Here is a 27,860-nt window from a genome sequence, read left to right on the forward strand (position 1 = left end):
TTAAAGCATTGCTGCGACAGCACTTTAGGTACCCTCCCCAGCAGCGCTTTAGGGTTAGGTTCCCTCCTCCTCCCAGCCATTTCAAAAGAGCCCTCCCCCTTGCCTACCAGCAGCAGGTCTGCCGGGCATTCTGCAAATCGGTAGAGCAGTGAGGCTGCCGTTCCCAACCGCTGCAGTTCGTGGGCTTTTGGCCACTGTTGCCATGAAGGGCTGGTTGAGGAAGCCTAGTCCTCTAACCCTACCCCTTCTGCCCAAGGCCCTGCTTCTGCCAGCAACCCATAGCCACCTTGCCCAGGACCCCAGCATACCAGTAAGGGCACAGTGATTTATTTTTACCTCTTCATTGAAGATGAATGTTTAATCAAAGCATATGTTGTGCACACAAATCACAGAATCTCTTCAATACCAGCACCAGCCAGCTCTGATTTTCTGACAAGTGTAGGGGAAGGGAAAAGGGCACGTGTCAGCCTAATAAAAGCAAGACTAGGTTGTAAAGGTACAGTGTAGTCTAGGAAACTGCCAGCACTTATACTACTTCACTTTTTGTCCTTTTGTGAGTAGTTTTATTAAATGTGTGCATTATAATCAGCCTCACTTTTGTAAAGACAAAGCAACAAAATTCACCTTCCAGCTCATACAAAAACAGTCTTTGGACACCAACTCATTTTTAATACTGCTACTTAAGTTACCCAGTGTCATTCAGGCATATAGTGATAGAGAAGTCTTAAAATTATACCTTTTAGAAAAAGCTAACACTGAGGATGTTAAATAGCAGTTATCTAACCAACTGGTCCCCACTCAAGCCAGCTTGTAGAACCATCCCCTGCTGCAGCTCTGCATTTTAAAATGTAGTAAGAGCTATCGAGCTCTTACTACATTTAAAAATGCAGAGCCGCAGTAGCCCGGACCAGCATGAGCCGGGAATGCTCACTCCTGGCTTGCTAATTCCAGTAGTCCCTCTTCATGGGGGAGTCCAGCTCCCCACTGGGATGCCCATGGACAGAGACTGCTTCTCATCAGCCTCCCCTACTGCCTTAATCAGAGGCAGCAGGGAGGCACCGCAGAGAGTGTGCTGAGGGGGAAAACAAGTTTAAGCCAGCTTTCCCCAGCCCTGGCTTTTGTTGCTGCCTCAGAGGCAGTGAGGGGGCAAAAAGGAATGGGTGGGGAAGCGAGTAGTTGATATTCCAGTTGGCTACTCAGTAAGCTTATACTAATTGGATAGTTGACTAGTCATTAACATCCCTAACACTCAAATCACACATTAATCCCTGAAAAAGTTTATAAAGCATCAGAAGTTTTAGAACTCTCCAGAAAAATGTCTGCAGATTACCTTAAGAATTGTAAGGCCTTTTTTCATAGAATTGTATGGCTGGATGGGACCGTGAAAGTCATCTATTCTAGCCCCTTGCATTCATGGCAAGATTAAGTATTATCTAGACAATCACTGAGAAGTGTTTATTTCCAGTGAGATTCTACAACCTCTGTAAACAATTCATGTAGTTGTAAAATGATTACCAAAATATTGCCTGAAATATTGAGATTTATATCCAGAATGAGTCAAGACAGTGAACTTCCAATGAAGCCCTTTATTCAGTTAAGTAACCAGAAGATGAAAACATTCCTATTCACCCCGCTTCTCCTCTGGAGGTGGTTCATACTGAGATAGCTGTGGAATTAAAAAGAATGGACTGTTAGCAACAGAATGTTAACTGTCTTCAGGGTTTACCTCAATAGCAGAGAATTTTAGAGCAAGCTTTATTCTGGAAAAATCTCATTTGCTACTACATATTTAGGTTGACTTATTTTCAAATGCTACAGATGCCCAGTAAACTTGTTTAAAATGGGGGTGGGGTGCAAGGCAGGATTTTCTAAAGTGACTTATGAAGCCAGGAGGTTGCAAGCACACAAGACTTAAATATTTGACAGGTTTTCCATGGACAGATTTCTTACTTCAGACCAGTGTTACATTGTGATTACCAAATACTAGCTATTCTTGAGCAAGTACTGGACAGAATAAGTGTTCTACATTCTTGCATGCTGTCCTGAAATATACTGGAATAAAATGGTCTGCCATCACTAGAATGGGGATTGGCTATTCATAAGACAATTACAAGGTCTCTTATATTCCAAGGTATATCTGATACAGAGACAGCAAGGGGGGGGAAATGCAAGTAGCTGAAAAAAGTTAACCAGTAAGCCTAGGCTTATCCGTTAATCATGTACTCGGCTACTTGTTTATATCCATAACAAAGGCCTATGGCAGGGGTGGGCAAAAGGGCCTCTGTAGGGTTGATCCAGCCTGCCAACACCCTGCTACTTCCCTACCCCCAGGCCAATCAGGGCCTGGGGACGGAGACCCCATGAAGTCTCCTCCCCTACCAACGGTATGCTGTGCTTAGAGCCAACCACCAGGATTGACTAAGCACCAGGACAGGGAGCAAGAGACCAGGGCAAGGAGCTGTTCAGAACAGCTGGTGGTTCTCTCTAGAGGTGGGCAGGGGCAAAGACTTCACATGCTCCCCTACCCCTAGGCCAATCAAGGAAGCACACAAGTGTTCTGGCCCCACCTTTTCTGTCCAAAGCCCTGCCCCTTCCGGGACAGCCTGGAACCACTTCAAAAATTTCCGAAGTGGCCTCCCATCTAAAATTATTGCCCACTATAGACCTAAGAGAATAGGTGCACAGGACAAGATAGATGAAACAAGAAAAGAAGAGGTGAAGTACATAAACAAGAGATGCAAGGAGGAGGAGGAAAGGAGAAACGGAGAAGAGAAAGTTAATGAGAAAAAATTCAGACAGAAAGGAGAGAAAAGTAAATTAGAGCAGAATAACTGGTGGTCCTAATGGTACTCTCCATTATCTCTGGTATCTCCCAGCAAACTTGATTACTGCCCAAGGGCAAACTCTCCCACCTTTTCAGAGTTGTGGCATACAGCCCAAACCTTTGTAATTGTCCCACACATTAAGATATAGTTCAGCCCTTACTACCAAATGAGTTTCATCAGACCTCAGATCACTTTCTTAGGAAAGTCCCCCCTTCTGCTCAAGTCAGATTACTCTCATTTTAAGCCAACTGACCAAAAAAAAATCCCACATGATGCAATTAATACATCCATGCTCCCCACAAAACCCATCTTTTTCCCCCATTCAAAGAAGCATTTCTATTTTAAGCCAAGCCAGGACCACTTAGATAAGCATGACAGCTTGACTAAGCAGAATGTTCGAGTAAAAAAATTAGCCTTTGTGCTGTACAAATGGATACAAGGGTGATTAAGCAGATACAGTGTACCTGAACTTTCAGAAAGCCTTTGACAAGGCCCCTGACCAAAGGCTCTTAAGCAAACTAAACAGCCATGGGACAAGAGGAAAAGTCCTCTAATGGATCAGCAACTGGTTAAAATAAAGGGTATAGCCAAGCTACCAGTTTTCAGAATAGAGTGAGATAAGTAGCTGTCCCTTCCTTCTCCCTCTCTCACACTGATCAGTACTGAGAACAGAGTTAACAAGGACTGGGGAAAAAAACAGGTGTAAAAAAGGCAGCAAAATTTGACTAGTGACTGAAGAGTTACCAAGGGCTTTCACAATAAAGTGACAGATGAAAGTCATTGGTAATAAAGTAATACATACAGGAAAACAATCCCTATTATACATACAAAACCATGAGATTTAAATTTGCTGCTGCTGCCACCACTCAAGTCATTGTGGCTGCATCTCAAACTATCACTAAGTCCAGCGGCAGTTAAAAAAAAGCTAACACACCATAATCACCAGGGCTTGACAAATGGCGGCAAAAGCTGCTCGCCAGTCCCACACTGTGCATGCGCAAGAGCCTCATTGCGCATGCATGTGCCGCCGATAAACAGGGCGCGCGGTTGAAATCTACTCGCCACAGGCGAGTAGATTCTATAGTTTCTCAAGCCCTGATAATCACTATATAAATCCATGGCGTGATAGGGCATTCCATATTCTTTACATGAATATCCTTACAAGTATGACATCTCTCACGTATTCCAGTTAATGTCAGGAAGGTTACCATCTATGAATGATTATTCCCATGTTTCATTTGTACGCCTGTATCATTCCTGTATTTGAAGTTAGGCTAAATCTACACTTAAATGTTAAGAGTACGTCTACACAGTAGTGTTATTTCAGAACAACGTTACAAATGTGTGTTTATACTTCAGGTCTTTATTCCAAAATCATGTCAAGCTGAAGGACTTCTTACTCCTTGTGAAATGAGGGTAACCGGGAATCTGAGTAAGGGAAGTCGAAGGAAGAGTGTTCTTCCTTCTAGTTCCTGCTGTAGAGACAGCACCAGAAGTTGAATTAAGCTATTTCAACTTCAGCTGCACAATTGACATAGCTGAAGCTGGGTAGCTTAATTAGACTTTATCCTGGCTATGTAGATGTACCCTAAAAGGCTACCAAAGTAGCACTTTAAAGTAAGAATACAGCCACAGCAGCAGCCCTGGGAGAAAGCTTTCCCAGCACATTATGTAAACCACCTAAACAGGCATAGCCCCAAGCATGGGAGCCTGTTTACACTGGCTCTTTACAGCATTGTAACTTGATGTGCTTAAGGGGGTGGTTTTTCACAGCCCTAAGTGAGAAAGTTGCAGCACAGTAAAGCAGCAGTTGAGACAGGTTTATACTTCATGTGTTACTCATGTAGTCATGCTGAGGGCCAGGGAAAGTTGGACAGAGGAAAGGTTAAGACTGACAAAAGGATCCCTACCTTGTGCAAAACCTATTTAAGGATAGGGAGTGAGGTAAACATGGTTGTCAGTTCTCCCTGACTACCCTATCCAAGATGACTGCTAAGGACAACTAAGATTGGAGGAAAGATTGGGCCCAGACTTGAAGGCTTTCCAGGTTGTGAAAGTTTATTAGAACAACTTGGAGAGCAAAGTGTTACATACAACTAGTTTGAGTATATTAAGCTTAGATTGAGTGTTCTGGTTTCTGTTTTTGCTTAGTAACCAACCATCATTGTTCTGTGTACTCTTATGCAGGAGCAGCTCGAGGAGAGCTGCTGCCAACTGGCGCCGTAGGCAGAATGCACGATCGGCGCCCCTGCCTCCATAGCCCTCAATGGCGTGACGTCATCAACTGCCGAGGTTGCCTACATCCACGGGTCGCCCCTGTCCTTATGACCAGGGCTCGACAAATAATACAATCTACTCGCCCGTGGTGAGTAGACTAACCCGGAAGAGCCGGGTTCGGGCGATCTGCACAGATCGCCAGACAGCACAGCTGGTGAGCAGGGCTCGCCACGGTTCGGCGAGCCCTGCTTATGACCATTTAAATCTTACTTTTTATACTTCATAAAATCATGTTTATTAAACTCAGTGTAAATTATTACCAGGAGGGGAGTCTGTGCATCCATCTCTTTACATTGAGAAAGTTTCATCAGCTTATACTGTACAGAGCTCTATACAACACAAGACATTTATCTATGGTTCAGTTCCCAGAGGCCATGTACCTGAGAGCTGCTGTTTTTAGTTAAGGTCTGCAGCTTTGGCAGCATGTCCTGGACCCTGTGTCTGTGCTGCAGAAGGCTAGTGTGTCTGACTCAGTAAAACAGGGAACTGGGGGCTTAAGAGGGCAAGAAAAACAGGCTCAGTAGGGGGGAGTTTGACCTAGTCAGGAGCAGCCTGAGGCCAGCTGTGGCAGCTAGCGCCCCAGGCGGAACACGTGATAAGTGCCCCCGCCTGCACGGCCATCAATGGCCATGACATCATCGGGCACACCAGGCGACCACGGAGTCTGCCTATGCTCATGGGACGCCCTGGACCTAGCACACATGCTACACTCACACCTTGCATATTGTTGCGGTTCTGATTGCCCCATCTCAAAGAAAATATAGAAAAAGCAACAAAAATGGTTACAGATATGGGACAGATTTCATACAAGATTAAAAAGCCTGGGACTATTCAGCTTGAAAAAGACACCTAAGTGGGGATATATGATAGAAGTCTGTAAAATCATGAACAGTGCGGAGGAAGTATTATTTACCCTTCACATAACACAAGAACCAAGGGTCACCTGATGAAGTTAATAGGCAGATTTAAAATAAACCAAAGGAGGTACTTGTTCATATAAAACCAAGTCAATTTGTGTAAATTGTTGAGAAGGCTAAAAAGTAACTGAATTCTTGTTTGAACCTAAAAAGTTGATGGTGGATAGGTCAATCTGTGGTTATTACCCATGATTGTTAGCGATACAGCTCCACGCCCTGGATGTCCCTAAGCCTGACCACCAGATGCTGGGACTGTACGACAGGGTACGAATCATTTGATAATTGGTCTGTTCTGTTTGTTTCCTTTGAGGCATCTGCAATTAGCTGCTGTCAGACAGGATACTGGGTGAGATGATATGACCCAGTATAGACATTATGTCTGACAGCACATTTAATTGAGATATTAATTGACCAAGATCACAAGAGCTGGGTCTCCTTGCAGGTAGTCCCATAATCCAGACAGAGAAGTTTGCATGATCAAAAGTTGTGGAAGACAAAAATAGTTAGTAACTAGACAAAAAGAGTAAGTAGTAACTAGTCATGTTAAGTAAAAAACAATATTGCAAACAGAATCACTGTGAGCGGAAAATATGGGCACATCTTTAGAACCAGCATTGTTAGTAGGGATTTAAGTAACTAGTTGCTCCCCTCCCCCCCCAGCAGTCAAGATCACAAAGACAGCGAGGGGAAGACAATGGGGGGGAGCCACTTTAAAAGACAGTCCCCCCCCCCCCCAGCTCCATGGAAGGGGGCAGGGGTGCAGCAGCAGCATTTCAATCTTTGAAATGTACAAGAACCCCAGCAGAGGCTCTTGTGGATTTCAAAGACTGAAATGCCTGGTGGAGCCTGGGGCCAGCAGAGAGTTCCCCGCTAAGCCCATGCTGACTTCAGGCTCCAGGCGGGCGCTGCCGATTTGAAAGGCTGCTGGAGCCCAGGGCCAGCGGAGATTCCAATCTTTGAAATTCACAAGAGCCCCTGCTGGAGATCTTGTACATTTAAAAGGCGGAATGCTGGAGCACTTCCACCTTTGAAATGTAGCAACAGCCGGGCAGGCTCTTGCTACATTTCAAAGCAGAAGAGCTCTTATCAACTAGTCGATGGAAATTCTATCAACTATTCAATTAGTTGATTAATTTTAACATTCCTAATTGTTAGCCACAAACTAAAGGCAATTTGCATGTGCAGCTTTGGATCCACGTAAATATAGTAATTGTATAAGTGATTTGAAAAAAAAACTCAAATAGTTTGTTTAAGAACAAATACCTTACTGAGATAGCTGAGGTGCTATAAACAGCACCAGTTATTTTCAGACAGTCTGCAAGGCAGAGTCTGTTTTGGGTGTACTTACCTGAATATAAGCTACAGGCATTTTAAACTAGAGTGAAAGCTAGTATTCACAAGTGTCTCCAGTGAGTCAGATCCTGTGATCAGTTGATCCCATTGATGAATAGGTCTTTCCCCTTGAATTTATATTCTATAAAAAGCTTTTTCAGTTGGCTTCTTTAAAATATAATCCATTTGGGAAGACCTAGGTTATTTTACATCATATTTGAATAAGTTAATAGGAATGTTAGATAGCATGTAACTGAATATTCATGTAATCACATCAAATATTATTGGTCACAAGACTATCTGATAGTCCCCGGGGAGGGGCGGGGGGGCCACGGGAGAAGACAGCCACTGCACTCCCAGCGAGTTCCCTGCCATCTATCAGAGGCAGCAGCGCAGGGTGACTTTAAAAACCAGCTCCCCATGCAGACCCGTTCTGCCTGCTGACCTGATACAGAGGCGGCAGCAGCAGCTGTCTACAGAGAGCTCCCACACATTCCCTGCAGACATGGGCTGCTGCCACGGAGCAGCTTCCCCCTCCCCACACTGCTGCCTCTGACTGAAGCAGCAGCGCGGGAGGTGGGGCACCCATGTGCAAGCGGGTCCAAGGCAGCAATGCAGAGGTGGGGGCAGCAGGCAAATCTGGTTCTACTGGGGAGCTGGCTCCCCACAGGCACCAGCATCCCGTGCTCACCTCTGTATCAGAGGCAGCAAGAGGAGGAGGGGGAATGCACATAGTCAACAGGATTAACTGATAAGACCAGGCTTATTGGTTACCATGTCTACACATCAACATCCCTAGAATTTAATTATACAATTTCCACTCAGATTTTACTTGAGTCTGGTACTTGTTTCCCATCACTTTTAAAGAGAGGTAAGAAAAAGTTGAGCATTTACTCATATTAAAACATGAAGTGTTTTGAGTTACTGCCACCAAGAGCCTATCAGGTTTCCCCTTATATTCTGAGATTTTCATCAAGTGACACTACATGATCACTGACTAATAGTGACTATTGCTAGAGGTACTAATACCACTGTATTTCTTTCTTTATATTTTAAGACTGTATTGCAATGGAGACTTAATATACTTACCTTAGATTTTAGTTTTTTGTTTTCTTCCAGCACTGCTTCATATTTTTCTTTCATCTCTGCCACTTCCAGACGAAGGGCCTCTATTTCTGGATTTTCTGGAGCAGCAGCTCCTATATGATGCTTCAGAAAGCTAGTAAAAAGTTAAGTGTTTCTAGGCTATGAAATGGTAATTTAGTCAAATTCAGGCTACAATACTGACAGTTTTGCAGCATTAAGGTAATTTACCCAATACTGTTGTGTCATGTTAATTATAATTTAGCAATAAAATGCAAGTACATTTATTTAGTGCATTTCAGCCTGCAAAGTCTCCAAATACTTTAGAAAAGGATAGAAATGTAGCCGTGTTAGTCTGGGGTAGCTGAAGCAAAATGCAGGACAATGTAGCACTTTAAAGACTAACAAGATGGTTTATCAGATGATGAGCTTTCGTGGGCCAGACCCACTTCCTCAGATCAAATAGTGGAAGAAAATAGTCACAACCATATATACCAAAGGATACAATTAAAAAAAATGAACACATGAACACATGAAAAGGACAATGTGTTCATTTTTTTAATTGTATCCTTTGGTATATATGGTTGTGACTATTTTCTTCCACTATTTGATCTGAGGAAGTGGGTCTGGCCCACGAAAGCTCATCATCTGATAAACCATCTTGTTAGTCTTTCAAGTGCTACATTGTCTTGCATTTTGCTTCAGCTACCCCAGACTAACACGGCTACATTTCTATAGTTGTGTAGTAAGCCCTCAATTCACTGAGGCAAGAAGTCAAAGCCTAGCAGGATTAAGACAAACTAGAGTTGTCAGCACTACACTCTAGTCGTTAGGTAAAATACAGTGTTCCAAACTATGCAGTGAACCACAGGAATTCCTATGCAAAACCACCTATAAAAATGCTTAATACAGATGCAAGTCTTCTATTAAGCATCAGCCACTGCCAAAAACAAATACCACCAGGTTAGATGAGCCAAAAGCATCAGGCTGTTGGTAGTAAGTACTTCATCATGCAAGAGTTAAATTTCCAGTTCTCTATTTTATTTGGCTGACTGAGTGCTAATTCCCTAAAGCTTTTACTGTTTTTATATTATATATAATCTCTGTCTGCAAGCCCGTTTGTTCAAGGACTCCTCATAAATGATGTTATTAGCTAGGGCCACCAAACTTGGTATGTAGCCTCCTCTTCTCCTAACTTAAAGCAAGGTCAGGGTGTGGCTGTGCCAAGACAACTGGCAGTCTCAGGAAAGGACAGTTTTCCATAATATGCTATGGGAAGAATGCAATACAGAGTGGCCACTAGGGGCAGCAAGCTTGCAGAGGAAGAGTTATCCGGAAGCATATCCATTGGGAGCAGCTGTACCACCAAGGGAGCAGCCAGCATGGGTAAGTATCCTCCTTGCCCTAACCACCTCCTCCCTTTGGCCACAGCACCAATGGGGGTAGGGGAGGAAGGGAATCAGAAAAATGCCACTGCCAGATGGAATCCCTTCCCTAAGCCCCTCTTGATTCCCCCAAACCTCACTCTTACACCTCCCTGCCCCATGCACTCCCCCTTTCCCCACCCCCACCCCCCCATAACCAGCCCCTGCCCTAAAGGATCCAGGCAACACCAGATAAGTCTACTAATATTAAATAAGTAAAAATATTTTGTTTACTTATAATTTGGAGACAAACTAGTATCCTTCTTGGACTAGGCTTCCATCTTTTGCCTCATCAATTCACAGGAAGAAAAAGGATACTCCAGTGCACTATTTGGTTTCTCTGGCTCTTCATAAAGGGCTACCAACACTGTAAGTAAAAAACATCCAACAGATGAAAGCAGAAACTTTCTAAACAGTTCAATTTATGAAGCACGTGCCAATAGTCAAAGGTAATTTGAGATGTAAAAAGGATTGCTTTCAGATTCGTGAAACATCACCTTTAGAATAAACATTAAAACAAAGCTAGCTTGTATTACAGTCAAAAATTAGGACAATGAACAAATATTAATGATCATGCAGAGTACTATTATTAATGATCATGCAGAGTACTATTAAGATGCATGTGCATCCACATAAGCTTGATTGCAGTTATATAACTGGAATTATTCTGAATAAGCTTTTTTCCAACAATTCTTTAATGAACCATAAAGCTAAGTATTTGCAATAATTTCTGAAAACAAACATTACAAGAACAGTGCTTTCAAGCAGTTATGTTCTAAAAACTGATCTAAATTTTTTAGTAAGAGTTCCTGGACACACATTCTCTACCCACTGAAGTAGCTGCCCACAATCACATCTGTGACTTGTCTTATAATGAAGGTAATTTAAGGCTATGGCTACACTATAGCTTAAATACCCAACAACATAAGTTATGTTGCTCAGCGGAGTAAAATAGCCACCCCCATGAACAACACAACCACTTCAAAAACGGAAGTTATATGAGCAGAAGAGCTTTTGCAGATATAGCTACCACTGCTTGCAAGGGCTGGAGTAATTAAGCCAATAGGAGACCTCTTCCCTAGACCTCTCTAGCATAGACAAAGTAGGGATGTAATAGTGTAGTCAACCAATAATCAGAAGCTTATAGGTTAATGCTATAGACTACACACCTTTTCCTCCTCACCCCCTTGCCAGTATATTTTTTAGCAGGCTGGCCAGCAGCCCGGCTCAGTCCTGGCTTGCAACATGTCCAGGCCCTACCAACTGAGGTGGCTCTGCATTTAAAGTGTATTTGTACGCAGACAGGCAGCCAAGATCAGTTCCAGCTTGCGCTGGGTCCAAGATCTCAGAGACAGCAGCACAGGGTGATGGGCAGCCGATCCACGAGGGGAGATGATTTTTAAACTGGCTCCCCCCACAGACCAGTTCCTGCCTGGCACCCCACAGAGGCAGCAGCAGCACTCCTTGGGAGTCTAGTCGGATTGCACTAGCTGCTAGCATCACCTCTATGAACTATAGAATAGTTGACTAATAAATAAGAATTCATGAAGTTACTCAACTATTCAATTAACCAATATTTAACATCCCTAAACCAAAGCCAGGGTCTCCTTTAATGAGTTTGGAAACTCAGTATTCTTCTCCATCACCAGGCCACCTTTACACTAAGGAGGAGGAAGGAGGAGTTGGAGGTGGAAACAAATTCCACAACCTGCTGCTTTGCTTCTAGAGTTGAAGCAAGAATCCTAAATAGTGTCTCAGGATCGTAGCTTGCACTTACAGTACAACATTTGGCTTCATCACGTTGTGCTCATCTCCAGGTGCACTCAGTATTACATTGAATATGATACTCAACTTGTACTTTGAACCAAAGACAGCCATGTGGCACAAACTTTGAAATATTCATTTTTTACTGCTTTGTGGACTGAATCCTCAAGTAGGGGTATGACTTTTGGTGGAGGCTATAGCTGCTTCCCTCCTCCCCCTCCACTTGCTCCATTCAACCAGTTAACCAAATGTGATTTTACATCCCTATCCTCAAGTGAACTTGAGCCAGCATTATGTTATGTTCTCCAGTGGATTAATTCATTCTTCGATTTCTGGATTTAGATGAAGCCAAAATGAATATGGCTTGTGTGTAATTTATAGGCTGAGGAAGTGAATATTCATATAATTACAAGACTAAAAATACAGAGAAATATTTAATTGCCTCTAATTCTTTGTATATTGTTTGACTTCCTTAGATTGTAAGCTATACCTGTGAAGAAATTTTAAGATTTTCTATGTTTAGCCCAATGTCATCCCAATCCATATATGGGGATTTGGGTACTTCCACAACAGTTTATAGCCAGAGCTGATAGTTAAGACCTATACGTAAGGTTGCTTAATAACTTCCATTAAGACCCTGCTTGTAGTTCATTTTCCAGTTTGCCCATTTGGACTGAAATTTTATATACATGCCCATGCCTCATGTTGAAGTTTTTTTGAAAGTTGTACCCAACAGTTCAGCTGTTTCCAAGAACGAAATTAAGGCAAAAATTTTGTTTTGCCCATGCTAAAAATTCTTACACCTATTTGATTAAGAAGCTATATTGCCTCTGCACTTAGCAGTACGGATGGCCTTGCTGTTAAGAGGTATGCCTTTTGCAATCCCTACTACAACCCTGCCCAAATTATAGAGATTCAAGAAATTGCTCAGGAGAAGGAGTTATGCTTTGTTGGCTAAATTTTTCCAAATTCAATGTGCTCTAAGCCTGCTCCATCTCTGAGTTGAAGACGGATCAGGACTTTCCTTGCAATTTCTCCTCTTAATTGCTGGGTGCCACAAGCAGTGCTGAGCACAGGAATCAAGAGCAAAGAAACTCTTCTGTGCTCTCAACTCTGCCCTGCTACATCCAGGCAACACAAAACTGATATGACTGAACGCTATACATACATTAGAGGAATAAACAGGACTTCTGCCTCGTTGGGGAATCAAACAGAACTTTGCAGTGAATGAGCTGTTCTGTACAAGAACCCTGCCTCCTTTGATATAGAGTAGCGATGGGCAACCTAGTGAATGGGCCGACTTGAGCATCCCTCCATCTCAGTGGACCACAAGATTGTCATAAGCAGCAAGGTGGTCTCCTGGGATAGGGTAGTGGTAACTAACAGTTTGCTAACTGTACTTGTGTACCAAGAATTCGTGGGGTGCACCAACTGAACAACATCAGCACTTTGCCTGGATGCATAGGGAGAGCAGGGCTCGCTCAGTCAGTGTTGTGTGCAGTCAGCAGGCACCTCACTCCGGGTACCTTTGCTGGAGGTGCATGGTGCTTCAGTAATAGTAGGAGGACTACTCCACAGATGGAAGCCAGGGGAACGCCACACAAGCACGACAAGAGGTCTCGTGGGCCACCCACAGAACCCAGACAGGCGACAGGCTCCCCACCCCTGTTGCAGCGGCCCAACAGCGTGCAGCAAGTCAGGCACAAGACTACAGGAAGAAGAAGGGAGTAAGTCTCAGGGTGCAGGATCTCCCGGAAGAACCGAATCGGATCCCTGCTTCTGCTGGGCGAGTCACTTGAGCCCCAACTCCCCGGGGGGGTTGGACCCGATGACCCCCCCCCCGCGAGTCTAGGGGCCCCCTAAGGGCGTGGCGGCGGGTCAGAGCTGTGGAAGCGGGGCGAGCCCTCGGCTACAGGGGGCGGGGCAGAGAAGGGCCCCGGGGGAGCGGACGGCGGGGGGGGGGGGGGAGCGCGAGGCCCCTGAGAAGGCGGCGCGGGCCCGTTACCTTTGGTGAGCGTGTCCAGCACGCCGGACTTCTCCAGGTAGCGGCGGAACTGCTCCCGCTTGGAGTCCGCGGCCTGCGGAAAGGAGGGGACAGCGTTAGCGGGGAGCAGCCAGCGGGGACACCCCGCCCCCGGCTCCCGCGGAGCCCGAAGAGCAGCCGCTGCCCCGCACCTTAAAGTGCGCCATCCCGGCCGAGACGCCGCCGCCGCTGCGCTAAGCGCGCATGCGCCCCGGGGGTTTTATGGGGGCGGGGAAGGCACGCCGCGTCCCATCTGTTCCTAGGGAGACGGGTGACGCTAGCACGCGGCCCCGCCCCGCCCCCAGCTTCTGTTCCGCGGCCTTGGCCCTCTCCGCCAGCTGTGTCTGCCGCCCGTTTGGCCGCTCGACCCGGCCCCTCCTCTCGCCTTCCCTCAGCCCCGCCCACCGCCTGGCCGCTCAGCCCGGCCCCTCCTCCCGCCTTCCCTCAGCTCCGCCCCCTGCCTGGCCGCTCAGCCCGGCCCCTCCTCCCGCCTTCCCTCAGCTCCGCCCAGCCTCTCAGCCTGGTCCCTCCTCCCGCCTTCCCGCAGCTCCGCCCCCTGCCCGGCTGCTCAGCCCGGCCCCTCCTCTCGCCTTCCCTCAGCTCCGCCCAGCCTCTCAGCCTGGTCCCTCCTCCCGCCTTCCCTCAGCTCCGCCCCCTGCCCGGCCGCTCAGCCCGGCCCCTCCTCCCGCCTTCCCTCAGCTCCGCCCAGCCTCTCAGTCTGGTCCCTCCTCCCGCCTTCCCGCAGCTCCGCCCCCTGCCTGGCCGCTCAGCCCGGCCCCTCCTCCCGCCTTCCCTCAGCTCCGCCCCCTGCCTGGCCGCTCAGCCCGGCCCCTCCTCCCGCCTTCCCTCTGGCCGCGCCCAGCCTCTCAGCCTGGTCCCTCCTCCCGCCTTCCCGCAGCTCCGCCCCCTGCCTGGCCGCTCAGCCCGGCCCCTCCTCCCGCCTTCCCGCAGCTCCGCCCCCTGCCTGGCCGCTCAGCCTGCCCCTCCTCCCGCCTTCCCTCTGGCCGCGCCCAGCCTCTCAGCCTGGTCCCTCCTCCCGCCTTCCCTCAGCTCCGCCCCCTGCCTGGCCGCTCAGCCTGCCCCTCCTCCCGCCTTCCCTCTGGCCCCGCCCAGCCTCTCAGCCCGGTCCCTCTTTCTACCTTCCCGCAGCTCCGCCCCACGCTTGGTCGCTCAGCCCGGCTTCCCTCTGGCCCCGCCCCCCGCCTGGCCCCTCTTTCTTTCCTCCCTCCCTCCCGGTGCCTCTCCCGCCTTCCCTCTGACCCCGCCCCCCGGCTGGTCCCTCAGCCCAGTCTAAATAATTGTTGGGGGGAGCCACAGCTGTGTGTCTCATTGATAAGGGGGGGGCGAACTCTATGAGCTTTCTCTGGCGACCTCTAGACTGGTATGATTTTCTGCAAATGCTTTTAACGGAAAAGTTTTCTGTTAAAAGTATTTTCGGAACAGAGCGTCTAGATTGGCAGGACGCTTTTCCGCAAAAGCACTTTTTGCGGACAAGCGTCCGTGGCCAATCTAGACGCGGTTTTGCGCAAGAAAGCCCCGATCGCCATTTTCGCCATTGGGGCTTTTTTGCGCAAAACAATACCACGTTGTCTACACTGTAGCAGCATAGCATTTCCGCAAGAAGCACTGATTTCAGACAGTAGGAAGTCAGTGTTCTTGTGGAAATTCAAGCGGCCAGTGTAGACAGCTAAATTTAAGCATGAATGACAATTCTGAAGCTTCTCTTTGAAGTCTGGAGTTAAAGTCTCTTTGAAGCAATATGCATGTTTTAAGGTCATTGAGGGAATGGTCAGTCTGGCTGAAATGGCAAGCAACAGCTTTCTCTTTGTGAGAAAGTCTTATGTCTGTTTTGTGTGCATTGATTCTTTGGCGAAGTGTCTGAGAAGTTTGTCCAATGAACATAGCAGATGGACACTTTAGGCACATGATGGCATAAATTATATTTCTGGATGAACAGGAATATGTATTCTTGATCTTGATCTTGTAATAGGCATGGTTAGAAGTAAGACAGATTGATTTGGGATGTGGATCCATGCGGGGCTGTGCTGGGTGCTGACGAGTCTGTGTTGTTCTCCAAGGGGGGCTGTTACCCAACTCTGTGCCTTTGCTGCTGGGGAGGAGGGGGAGGAACGGAGCTTCTGTCCCAGTAGGACAGGGTGGTGGGGCGCCCCAGAGGGCAGGTGGATGGGTTCAGTGGTACAATCAGCCCATCCTGTGAGTTTAGAGAGAATCTCTGATCCAAACCATAACAATCATCCCTATTGTACCATTTGGGAAATGAGGCACAGACAAATTAAGTGCCTTGAACAGGTCACACAGGAAATTGGTAGCTGAACAGGGGATTGGGTTCTCTCAATACCCTGACAACTGGCCCATTCTTCCGCTGTCCATGTCTGTGAGTGGGGTCTGCTGAACACAGTATTATCACCCCCAAAGGTAGCAGGTATCCCCTCATTTGCATAGGACTTAATGCTGCTTGCAGAGTGGTTATGTATAGGCACTGGGAACATGTGCTGTCAGAGAGTCGGTATGTTCAAAATAGCAGCAAAGTGGCTCTAACACTCTCCAGAACTTGGGGTCCTCATCCTGCCTCCATACCTCAGTCACCATAAGCCCCCAAGCTCCTTCCTTTTGAGAGGAAAGTTTGCAGAAAATTCTGTATAGTCAAATGCCTTTCTCTTCCTCAACTCCAAGCCCCAATGCCCCTTCTGCAGCTATTTTTATAGAAAGTTATGTTTTGGTTATAAATATTTAGTTAAAAATATAAATAACCAAAACATAAACTTTTCAAAGTTGAGAAGCACCCATCCATTAACTGCTTTTGGGAGCCTGCCTTAGCCCCACTGCACCACAGAACAGGAGCTGTGGGAGGTAAGCACTGGAGCCTTCACCCTGAACCTGCTGCTCTCTAACTCTCCCACAGCTCAAACTCCTATCCCAGCTCCAAGCCTGCTCATGAAGTCCACAACCCAACCCCCTACCCCCAGTCCTGAGCCCATTCCCATACCCAATCTCCCTCCTAGTGCCTGTACCCCACACTCCCTCTTGCACCCTCAATCCCTGCCCATCCCAGTTAAAGTGAGTGAGGGTGCAGGAGTGCCACCAACAGAGGCTGGGAATGGGACCTCAGAGAAGCGGAGGGGTAGGGCAAGGGCATTTGGTTTGTGCAGTTAGAAAGTTGGCAATCCTCGCATCTGAACTAGATAACTGTTCTCCATTCCTTCCAAACATACGTTTCTATAATCTTAAAGGCCTGATCAAAAGCCCATTGAGGGCAATGGAAAAGCTTTCATTGATTTCAATATGCTTTGGATCAGGTCTCACATATGGTTTCACATAGGGTGAAAAAAAAAAGTTCAACTTAATTATTTTGTATTACAAGACTTAAATGGAATGCTTTCCTCCTCTATAAAAGAAATTATTCCCTCATCCTCTATAAAAGAAATCATTCCCTCACAAACACAAAAGTAGATGAATTTTGACACCTGGCATGTAAATAATGTTCACTTTGATATCATAACCAGGTTTGCAGAATAATATGACTGAAATATTTCCACCACTATGGGGAATAAGTTTCAGCTGAGAGCATCATGCAAGGGGACCAAAGAATTATGCACACTCAAATACCTTTCAAAAAATAGTGCCTTACCTTCCATGTTTCCATTTGTAAAATGGGATAATTATACTTATCTCCTTGGTAAAGTGCTTCATGGCATACTGATGAAAAGCACTATATGACTACATCTACACTGCACCATAGTTAGAAAAAAGATGTTCAATTTGAGCTACGCAAATTGCGTCTCTTATTTCAATCTTATTTTGAAATAGCTTATTTCGTAATTTAGCACTGTCTGCATAGCACCAAATTTCAAAATAATCCGCTATTCCGAAATGTCCATTACTCCTCGTGGAATGAGTTTTACAGGGACTTCAGAATAGCGAGCCCAAAATAATGGGCTTGCTGTGAAGATGCGGGATAGTTATTTCGGAATACTCCAGTATCCTGAAATAGCGTTGCAATGTAGATGCAGCCTATAAGATCTAGGAATCATTAGCAGGGATGTAAAAATAACAAACCCATTGTTTGTATAGTTGTGTCTTACAAAAGATTCTGTTGCCTTCTGCCATATTGTGCAAATTCTTAAGTTTTAATTTTAGCTAAATTTCATGTTTGTTTTTCCTTTTCAAAGATACTGTGTGCAGTCATTACTATGTGAGTCATACATTCTCCCGAAAGAAGCAGCAGGCTGTAAACTCTTTGACAGACTTCTGCACAATTCAGTGAATTGAGATGAGAGCTTCAAACCCCAATTGGGACTATTTAAAAAGTAACATTATGGCTACTAATGTATTATTTATACAGCGCAAAAAGGAGTGCACTAAGCATAGTTATTTTTTTCTTTAAAAACACATTATTGCAAATTTAAGTATACCCAATTAAAATTTTAAATCAGAAAATGAAAAAGTTAAGATTACTACATGACTGTTAACTCAAACATATTGCCCTTTTTGTCTTTAATAAGGTAGTCATTTAGCAATATCAACACAATAATATACAAATATGTATTTACCTCAGATGCTAAAGTGATAGGTACCAAAGAAAAAAAACTAAGATTTAACAAGGTAGTCAAGAATGGTTAAAACTTCAGCATGTACAACATGATTAATGCTAAAAGATAAATGACTGTTCCATTTCCTACCTTTTGTTTTTTGTTATTGTTTTAACCTTTATGTGGCACTATCAGTGATGCAAATGCTGCTCAAACATGGGAATTTGATTCAGGGAGGCACTGAAGAAAGCATGTATTGTCAGTTCTAAGAGTGGGTGAGCAAAGCAATCACTCTGGGCACCAATTTTCCTGCAGGCTGTGTCATCACTTAGCTTTTCTGGTTTTGGGGAGAGGGGAGTTTGTTTTTTGTGCTCTGCTGTTTAGTCAGAGAGAGGGCTGAAAATATTTCCACTCTTGCCAGCTAAGCAGCTCAGGCTACTCCTGGGAGCCTACAGGCTACGTGGCATAGTCCTCACTTCTCCCCAGCCTCACATAAACACTTTTGTATTTCACAGGTTCTTCATGGAATTTGGACTGCACCGATCTAGAAAGGGGGTAGTAATTGTCCATTCTTTTCAGTATTTCCTCCCTAAAATAAAACACATATATCATATAAAACTATGTGAAACCCCACTACAGTGCTATTCAGGGGCAAATGCAGCAAGCGAGGCCCAGTCAGCACAGTTCCTCTGTCATGGAGCTATGTGGAAGTGAGGATGAAAAAAAGGTAATGAAGAGGCACAAGGTCTCCACACACATACATAACTCTCACTCCCTCAAAAAAAAAAGTCTGTTTAGATTGCAGTGATCCATTGATCTGAGGCTTGCCTTACATGGACTTGATACAGGAATTACTGGGTTAAATTAAAAGTGACTGTTTGATTTAGGAACAGGAAAGATAATGGAGATATTAGATCTATTCGATTTTAAGTCATCTTTTTATTACGCGAAAGTAGAACCAATTTCTTATTTCACGAGTGTTTATCAACTACTGCACAAGAGCGCACAGTTCTTTGCATTACCTCAGTAGGAGTACGTCTACACAGCAGGGCAAAAGTCGAATTAAGCTACAGAACCTCAGCTACGTCAATTCTGTAGCTTAAGTCAAAATAGCTTAATTTAGCTTTTGGCGCTGTGTACGCAGCAGGAAGTCGAAGGAGGAACACTTTTCCTTCAACTTCCCTTACTCCTCTGAAATGAGGGTTACCAGGAGTCAGAGTAAGAAGTCCTCCAGCTCAACATTATTTCGAAATAAAGGCTTGTAGTGAAGATGAGCACTATGTTATTTTGGAATAACGTCAATTATTCCCAAATAACACTGCTGTGGAGACATACTCCAAAAGAGCTGGAGAAAAATGATTGACTTAGCTACAATGACAAAAAGCTACAACTCACGCTACAGGGGTGTCCAGTAATGCCTCTATTTCCTTCAGTGCTCATGCATGTAACACACAGGTAAGGTAACAAACACTTAGATCTGAAGATCGGTGGGGGCACGCCTGCTGCTGGCATTACTTGCCAGTGACATTCGCCGTGAGGGAGAGAGAGCCTGAGGACTTTCACAATTTCTGCCCTGTTTGGATTCTGAACTTAGTTCGCCTAGGGAGTCAGGAGTGTCTGGTCTGCTGATTTTTCTTAAGTCAGTGCTGGAAAGGCCTTGTGCTATGCTTCCACTGAAGCTGTCTTGTCCTCGGTTGCTGTTTGTGGAAGGAGACTCTGTTGGTGACCCTTCACTCTCAACCACTGTAGAACAGTTCCATGGGGAACTGACTCCACGTAGCTTTCGAACACAGTTAACTGAAATAGTGGAAGTCATATCAGGTTGCAATGAACTTCCAGATGTTAATTCAGACAGGCTTCCCAAGCACAGACCCGGAGCAGCAACTAGATTAGAATGCATGCCATGTTTCTTTTCATCATGTTGTTGACAACCATTAATTTCTGTCCCAAATACCTTGTTTAAGCCATCATTATTATTTGAGCAGGTATTTCGAGGAGGACAGTCCAATGTATTAGTTGGCATTTCATCTGGCAATTTACTTTCCCGTTCATCATGGATGCGATTGTTGCTATTTTCAGTATGGTTGTTTTTAAGAGATTGGAATGCAGAAGATGAATGTAGAACATCACGGACTGCGGTCCCAATTTGTTTTTCCATTAACATGGTATAACTAATAGGGGCAGAGGGATGAATTTTTTGTGGCGTTGCACATGTTCCCATATAAGAGTGGGGTATTACAGAGTTTTTCTTGGATTTACTAACATAGAAATCATCAAAGTCATCCCTGCTTTTATCTGGCCCACAAAGTCCCTTTTTGATTTTTTTGACCCCTAAATGAACAATTTCTAAGATGTTTAAAAACAAGGATACAATTGCTATTGACTGCATAAATAATATGAACACTGTTTTTTCAGTTGGCCTTGATATAAAACAGTCAACTATGTTTGGACATGGCTCTCTCTCACATTTATAAAGAGGATCGAGCTGAAAACCATAAAGAAGATATTGGCCAATCATAAACGCAATTTCAACTGCAGATCTAGTAAAAATATGTATCACATAAGTGCAGAGCAAGGAGCCTCTCAGGGGTGCCTTGTTGAGTTTTCTTTGCTCCAGTTGCCGGAGTTCTCGTTCCAATCTTCTCCGATCTTCAATCATTTCTAGTTCGACTCCTTCAAGTTCCATTCTTACTTGTGCCTTCTTCTTTTGTCTCTCTTTTTCTAAGGCTCTGAGTCTGTATAAAGCATGGCCCATATAGACTAAGGAAGGTGAAGATACAAATATAACTTGCAAGACCCAATATCTTATGAGAGAGATAGGAAAGGCCTGGTCATAGCAAACATTTCTGCAGCCAGGTTGCTCTGTATTGCATATGAATTCTGATTGCTCATCATTCCAGACATCTTCAGCTGCCACTCCTAGGACAAGCATTCGAAATATGAATAGGATAGTTAACCAGACCTTCCCAATAATAGTGGAATGAATATGGACCTCCTCCAAGATGCCACCAAGAAAATTCCAGTCTCCCATGGTTACTTGACCATCTTAGCACTAAAAGCCATGAAAGATAAACATAAGATATTGTCACAGTTGTAAGCTAACACTGATATTCTCAAATTCAAAACATTGTAACCTAGCTCATAAAAAGCATCACTCTTTCATTAACTGCCTGGGATTTTATTATCTTAGGTACAACACGAATGCAGTGATGTTTTGTAGGTATTTTTTTAAATTAAAAATAAAAAATACTTTAATAGGACCAAACCATGGTATAAGCATCCTCAATTTCCAATGAAGTTAATGGAAGGGTGAGGTGCTTAGCTCTTCTCAGAACTGGAACCTTATTGAGATTATTACATTGCAGAACATATTCTCTTAATAATTAGCTAATCTAAATAAGTATTGGAAAACATCTCAAATCTACATACATTGTATACTGGGGAATGTAACTTCTTAGCATTTTTTTAGACATTACTTATGCCTACAAAGATATATAACAGGGAAATCAGAAGAGCTTCAAAGAAGGTTAAAAGCCACAAAATCAGAAGGCTTTTATCTGGAATAAATAAAGATCAAACATAGTATACTGGATTTAAAGGAAACTGCAGCAATTAGTTATATAGTTCCTTTGTTTAGTTATAATTCTCTTACTAGCTAAGAAAACATTATTACTCAGTGAATGTGTTTAATGGATTTTTCAGAACAGTTTTTAGAAGTATCTGTCATTATCCCATTAGGCTGATAGCTGAAAATTACCTGTCCAATTTTTTTTGAATGATACTTAGCAGCAGCAGCTTCACCCTGAAGAAACCTGGAATACAATGGATAGCTTCCTTCTCTTCAGTTACCAAACCTATTATTTTCTAAAAGTCATGTGATCTGAAGAAGAGTTCTGTGTGGCTCCAAAATTTGTCTCATACACCAAAATAAGTTGGTCCAGTAAAAGAAACTACCTTTCTCATTTGAACCATTGTCATTTATGGTAAAAGCCGCATCACACATGTAAATCCTATTTGTTTAGGCTTTACACAAGAGTTTGCACAAGTGACCTATAAAGAGATTTGGTGGGGTGATTTCACCCATGCCATTCCCTCATCTCTAGGAACCATCTCTGTGAAGACAGTTACTCTGGTACATTGCTCCATTGCATTCAAAGGGCCGGGGAACTCTTTTGATGGCCTCTTTGTAGTCTGTCATCCTGCATATAGTTCAGCCAGAGCAGGATCGCTGTGGCTTGACTTGTGCGCTCTTGGGGTGTGTCTACACAGCAAAGTTATTTCAGAATAACGGCTGTTATTCCAAAATACCTACGTGAGCATCTACACAGCAATTCCTTTATTTTGAAATAATTTTGAAATAATGGATGGCTTTTTCCGACTTCTATAAACATCATTCTACAAAGAATAACGCCTATTCTGAAATAGCTATTTTGAAATAAGGCGTGTAAAGTATCAGAGGGGTAGCCGTGTTAGTCTGAATCTGCAAAAGCGACGAGGAGTCCTGTGGCACCTTAAAGACTAACTGAAGTGTAGGAGCATAAGCTTTCGTGGGCAAAGACCCACTTCGTCAGAAGGCGTGTAAAGATGCTCCCCTTTTGCTATTTCGAAATTGCCCCTCACCCGGGCCATTCTAAGTTATTTCTCCTGGGGTTGTAAATAGAGATAGCACGTCTACCTTAGGGAAGCCTGCCTTGGACTAATTTTGAGGCTTCCCTGCAGTGTAGACATGCTATTTCAGAATAATTATTCCAGAATAGTTTATTCCAAAATAACTGTCCAGTGTAGATATAGCCTTGTGAAGTCTACCAAATTTTCCTTCTGTATGAGTAAATAGATGAAGACATTTTCAAGTCCTGGTTTCCAGAACTATTGAGCACCAAAACAGGAGTTGAAGTCAAAGGGAGCCGCAATTTTTCAAGTGTATCAGAAAATCAGGTCCCCAATGACTGACTCACAGGTTTAGCTATAACACTCTGGGACCACAAAAAAATTCAGTAGCTTGAATTCTGAAATATGTTAACATTTTTTAAAAAATCAGAGTTTTTGAACACACAATTATGAATTCACAATTCTGGGTTATTATACTAAAGAGAAAACACCATAATCTCAGATAGGTACCTGTCCTTTGCTTGGTTACTCGGATATATAAATATCACATACAATCAGTGAATAAGTGGCACATAATGAGAATTGTGGTCATGGTTTATTAAACACCCTGAAAATATCTGACAGGATTATTTATAAATTTTAACTTATTTATTGAATATTAGACAGTACATTGACAAAGAAACTCTTTTACTATGTTTTTGTATGCTGACACTTTAATTTAAAATATGCTGTGAGTATAAGTTAACAGGCTCCTATTATACTAAAAACACTTGGAATAACATTGATGTATGAGACATGTTATATAGGAAGAGAGCCTTCTAGAGGTAAACAATATCATTTCAACTAGTTATTAATTAACTGGATAAAAGAAATACCAATAATTAAAACATAGCTTTCTTACCTAAAATGTGTCAAGTAATAACATTATGATATCTAATAAAACGTCTCAGCCTCTGTCAGAGACTTCAGAGAATGTCAAAAGAGAGCTTCTGTACTGCTGGAGGATTTAATGGAGCTCAAGCCTTGTGCATTGAACTTATAGTCAGAAAAAAATCAATCAATATGTTGTTTAGTCTGCTGTGGCTTCTAGCAACATTTAACTATGACCAAAATTAACCTGATACAGTGAAACAATCACTTCCAACAGACAGAATGCAGAATTCCAGAAGCATAGAACTCTGTCCCTCTTTCCTCCTCCCACTCCCCCTTTTTGGTAATTCAGCAGGACAATCTCAGTCCTCGGGAGAAATCTATTTCTTTTATACTTTAAAAAGAATCATATTGCATTGATGCTGCATGTGTTGACCTTTAGTCTTCAACAAGTTATTTCCAGTGTAAATGATCCAACATTGCTAATTTAAAACAATTATATATTTTTTTCCTCATAGAGAGGCAAATACTGAAAGGTCCTTATGCAGACAAATTCATTCAATCTAGTGGGAGTTTATCCCAGTAAGGACTGCTAGACAACCAAGTATTTGAATCCTCTGACTGTGGAAAGACCAATGAGGAGCCAAAGAGTGGGGGAAGAATATTCTATCAGGTTCCCCTTTTTGGAGTTTTCCTTCATATTCTCATATCAGAGGGGTAGGATGGGGTGGCTTTACCCACTGGCTGCTGGCCTTTTACCTCTCCCTGCCCCCCAGCAGTTGACCCTTCATGGCTCCTCACTACGCATCACCGCTGTTGACCGAATTAGGTCAATGTCTATGCTAGAATGCTGCTTCTGCTGAAGTAAGGCCTCCACCCTGCACTGACATAATAACTCCACCTCCATAAGAGGTGTAATGCATACGCTGACATAGGGCAACACAGTGACTGTATAGACACAACACTCCACTTCAGTTGATGGAAGGATTCCTGGGGAGATTGCGCACCCCCAACAGTCGGAGCAGGTGTGGCCGCAAACCACTGCTTTAATTACTGTGGTGGTTGCATGTCTATTTATCATGAGCGGACTTAATTTTGCAGTGCAGGCTATCTGTGAGTTTTTTCCTTTTAACTCCCTGAGGCTCTCCTTAACCATCTCATGGCCAGTATAGGGTCTCTGCCCTATCACAGAACAGTTCATCAAAACGCATTTATTTGGGCATATCTCCAGACCTTGGATTTATTCATTCCCTGGTGTTCGTCACTGTAAATATAAAGCTGTGGCCATTAAAGACCTACATTTAGGCTGAGTTTCAATCTGTTCCCATATATGGGGAAAACACTCAACTTGACTGTACAAAAGCTAAATGTGAAAATACTCCCATACACTGCGTTCTGTATAACTTAAATAAAAGCAGACAAGTGATCTTCATCAGTGCAATGCAGTATCGGTCAAAACGCTACAATCTCCCCCTCAACCCTCCTTCAGAAAACAAGATAACAAACATTCTTATCCCCCAACCTCTCCCACAATGTACTATCTTATTTTCTGATTCTCAGCCCTGGACATCTCATTCTTCACCTTAGACTGACTGACTGTCTTTCTTTCTTTCTTTCTTTCTTTCTTTCTTTCTTTCTTTCTTTCTTTCTTGTTCATCTTGGTCTTCAGGTGTAGCAACAATGAAACTCATTCAACTAAGAGCTGGATTTGATTTGCAAACAGGAAAAAGAAAAAAAGAGCTCCCCTTTCCTCAATCCTGCAGCTTACCCCTGTGTTAATATCATGTACCTGGAGTTCCAAAGGACTAACCATCAGATATTTAAATATATTTTTCATCTATAAAAGTTATTTATAAAGTACAGACACATAAGAAGACTGGGTCAACTCCAGTACATTAGGAACAATTACCTTCCTTTTGGTCCATCTATATACACATAGGCTGTGTCTAGACTGGCAAGTTTTTCCGGAAAATCAGCAGCTTTTCCGGAAAAACTTGCCAACTGTCTACACTGGCCGCTTGAATTTCCGGAAAAGCACTGATGATCTCATGTAAGATTGTCAGTGCTTTTCCGGAAATACTATGCTGCTCATGTTCGGGCAAAAGTCTTTTTCCGAAAGACTTTTGCGCAAAAGGGCCAGTGTAGACAGCACAGTACTGTTTTCCGCAAAAAAGCCCCAATCGCGAAAATGGCGATTGGGGCTTTTTTGCGGAAAAGCGCGTCTAGATTGGCCACGGAATGTTAAAAGCATTTCCGGAAAATCATGCCAGTGTAGACGTAGCCTTATTGTTTTGCTTTGTTTTGTTAAAGAATCCTCATTCTCAAACTCTTCGCCCCACAACATCTTGGCTACTGCCGCAGAGAAGCACTAACTGTCAGGTAAACCCTTTTTGTCTTAGTGATGATCATAAATCATCATAAAATACCCTAAGAAAGCTGAGGTATCAAGAGGTGAAACAACTTATGCAAGGTCACAAAGAGTCTGTGCAGCTGAAAACAGCTGTCCTTGTTCCCCGTCTAACACCTTAAGCACAAGATTACATTGCCACTCCACAGAGGCTGATAGAGAGTGGCAGCTGCTGGCGCAGAAGGCATCCTCTGTATAGGCTGCCCTCCTTCAAGTTAACAAAGAAAGAAGACTTTTAATAAGCTGGGATGAGATGGGATGGGATGGGATGGTGTCCCTAGTCTCTGCATGCCAGAAGTTGGGAATGGGCGACCACTTGATTACTTATTCTGTTCATTCCTTCTGAGGTATCTGGTTTTGGCCATTGTTAGAGGACAGGATTCTTGGCTAGATGGACTTTTGGTATGACCCACTATGACCATTCTTATGTTCTCTCATAAGAGCCTCCCAAGGACAGAAGGGTTTCAGAGTAAGGATGTTAAACTGTGGTTAATTGACTAGTCGAGTAGTCAATGGAATTTCCATCAACTACTCGACTAGTCGATAGGCACTTCTCCACATGTCACCTTTGAAACGTACAAGAGCCCCTACTGGGGCTCTTGTACATTTCAAAGGAGGCATGTGCAGGGCTGGCCCTACCATGAGGCAAACTGAGGCAGCCGCCTCAGGTGCCAGACTGTGGGGGGCACCACTAGGACCCAGACTGTAGAAAATTGTGTCTGCTGCTGGTGCATATGTAGGTAGCAGAGCAGCACTATGAGAGGAGTAGAACAGGAAGGAGGCAGAATTAAGATCTTTCAAAGTTTTGGCCCAAGCGAGGGGGCATGGGGGCGTCATTTGAGCTCCCCGCCTCAGGTGCCAAAATGTCGTTGGCCAGCCCTGGGCATGTGGAACTCTGCATGCAGCCCGGGGCCAGCGGGAAGTCCCGCTGACTCTGGGCTGCACACGGGCATGCCTGCTTTGAATTGTACAAGAGTTCCCAGTGGGGGCTCTTGTGCATTTCAAAGCCATGGAGCCCAGGGTCAGCCGGGGACTCCATGAGCCAGGGATCAGCTGTGCAGCAGCTGCTCCTTTGAAATGCCGCCTCAGCATTTCAAAGGGGCAGCGCCGTAGAGCTGGGGTCAGTTAGGGACTCCCCAACTGACCCTGGGTTCTGTGCAGCATTTCCCAGAACCTGGGGTCAGCTGGGGAGTCCCTGCATTCTGGGGAAATGCCGTGCGGAACCTGTTGTTAGCTGGGGAATCCCCAGCTAACCTCAGGCTCTAGGACGCTTTGACATTTTAAAGGGGCAGCTGCACAGCTGAGCCGTGGATCAGCTGTGTGGTGGCTGCCCCTTTGAAACGCTGCCTTGGGGTTTCAAAGCGTCAGTGCTGCACAGCTGATCCCTGGCTCAGCTGTGTGGCGCTGCCCCTTTGATGTACCCCTTCTCCCTCCCCCCTCCCCTTTGCTGCCTCTATCTGACAGAGGCATCGGGGAGGGGGGGAATCAACTAGTTGACTAGAACTTAACATCATTATTTCAGAGCCCAACATCTCATGAGTAAATCACAACAATTTGAAATAGTCTTGCTGGCAATTAGAACTGTTGGGGCATAGGCCGTGAAATGAGGCTTTTACAACATCCTGAAGGCGTATGTGTGTGTGAGTCTTTCTCTTTGAAAGATTGTTTTCAAAGCACTTAATTGTGTGGAGCCAATTACATTCCACTCTAATTCCATTTCCAACTCTATTTTGGAAAAGATGGTACTTTCGGGTTCCTGTTTTAAGAAACATTCACGTTT

At 44.3% G+C, this 27,860-nt stretch overlaps 2 protein-coding genes across 2 annotated transcripts; both read right to left on the reverse strand.

Annotated features, from left to right (window-relative positions):
• Positions 1 to 1,571: 1,571 nt before the first annotated feature.
• On the reverse strand, positions 1,572 to 14,033 carry MYCBP (MYC binding protein). The gene is made up of 5 exons (XM_075909056.1): positions 13,798 to 14,033; positions 13,628 to 13,700; positions 10,177 to 10,225; positions 8,441 to 8,570; positions 1,572 to 1,666 (listed from the first exon to the last, which is right to left on the reverse strand). Exons 1-5 carry the CDS (start codon positions 13,810 to 13,812, stop codon positions 1,622 to 1,624), a joined length of 312 nt encoding a protein of 103 aa, XP_075765171.1. The 5' UTR covers positions 13,813 to 14,033; the 3' UTR covers positions 1,572 to 1,621.
• Positions 14,034 to 18,028: 3,995 nt separating this feature from the next.
• On the reverse strand, positions 18,029 to 21,226 carry GJA9 (gap junction protein alpha 9). Its single transcript, XM_006134273.4, has one exon. The coding sequence runs from the start codon at positions 21,224 to 21,226 to the stop codon at positions 19,667 to 19,669; it is 1,560 nt and encodes a 519-aa protein (XP_006134335.1). The 3' UTR covers positions 18,029 to 19,666.
• Positions 21,227 to 27,860: the final 6,634 nt, after the last annotated feature.

The sequence above is a fragment of the Pelodiscus sinensis genome, chromosome 25 (assembly GCF_049634645.1).
Source record: "Pelodiscus sinensis isolate JC-2024 chromosome 25, ASM4963464v1, whole genome shotgun sequence".
In the NCBI taxonomy this organism is placed as follows: Eukaryota; Metazoa; Chordata; order Testudines; family Trionychidae; genus Pelodiscus; species Pelodiscus sinensis.

Bases quoted from the DNA above. Each gene is read 5' to 3' on its own strand.
- GJA9 (XM_006134273.4), bottom strand. From the start codon at position 21,226: ATGGGAGACTGGAATTTTCTTGGTGGCATCTTGGAGGAGGTCCATATT.
- MYCBP (XM_075909056.1), bottom strand. The intron at 8,571-10,176 runs GTATCCTTTTTC...ACTTTTTACTAG, and splicing joins AAACCAAATAGTGCACTGGA to CTTTCTGAAGCATCATATAG. The intron at 1,667-8,440 runs GTAAGTATATTA...TTAATTCCACAG, and splicing joins ACAAAAAACTAAAATCTAAG to CTATCTCAGTATGAACCACC.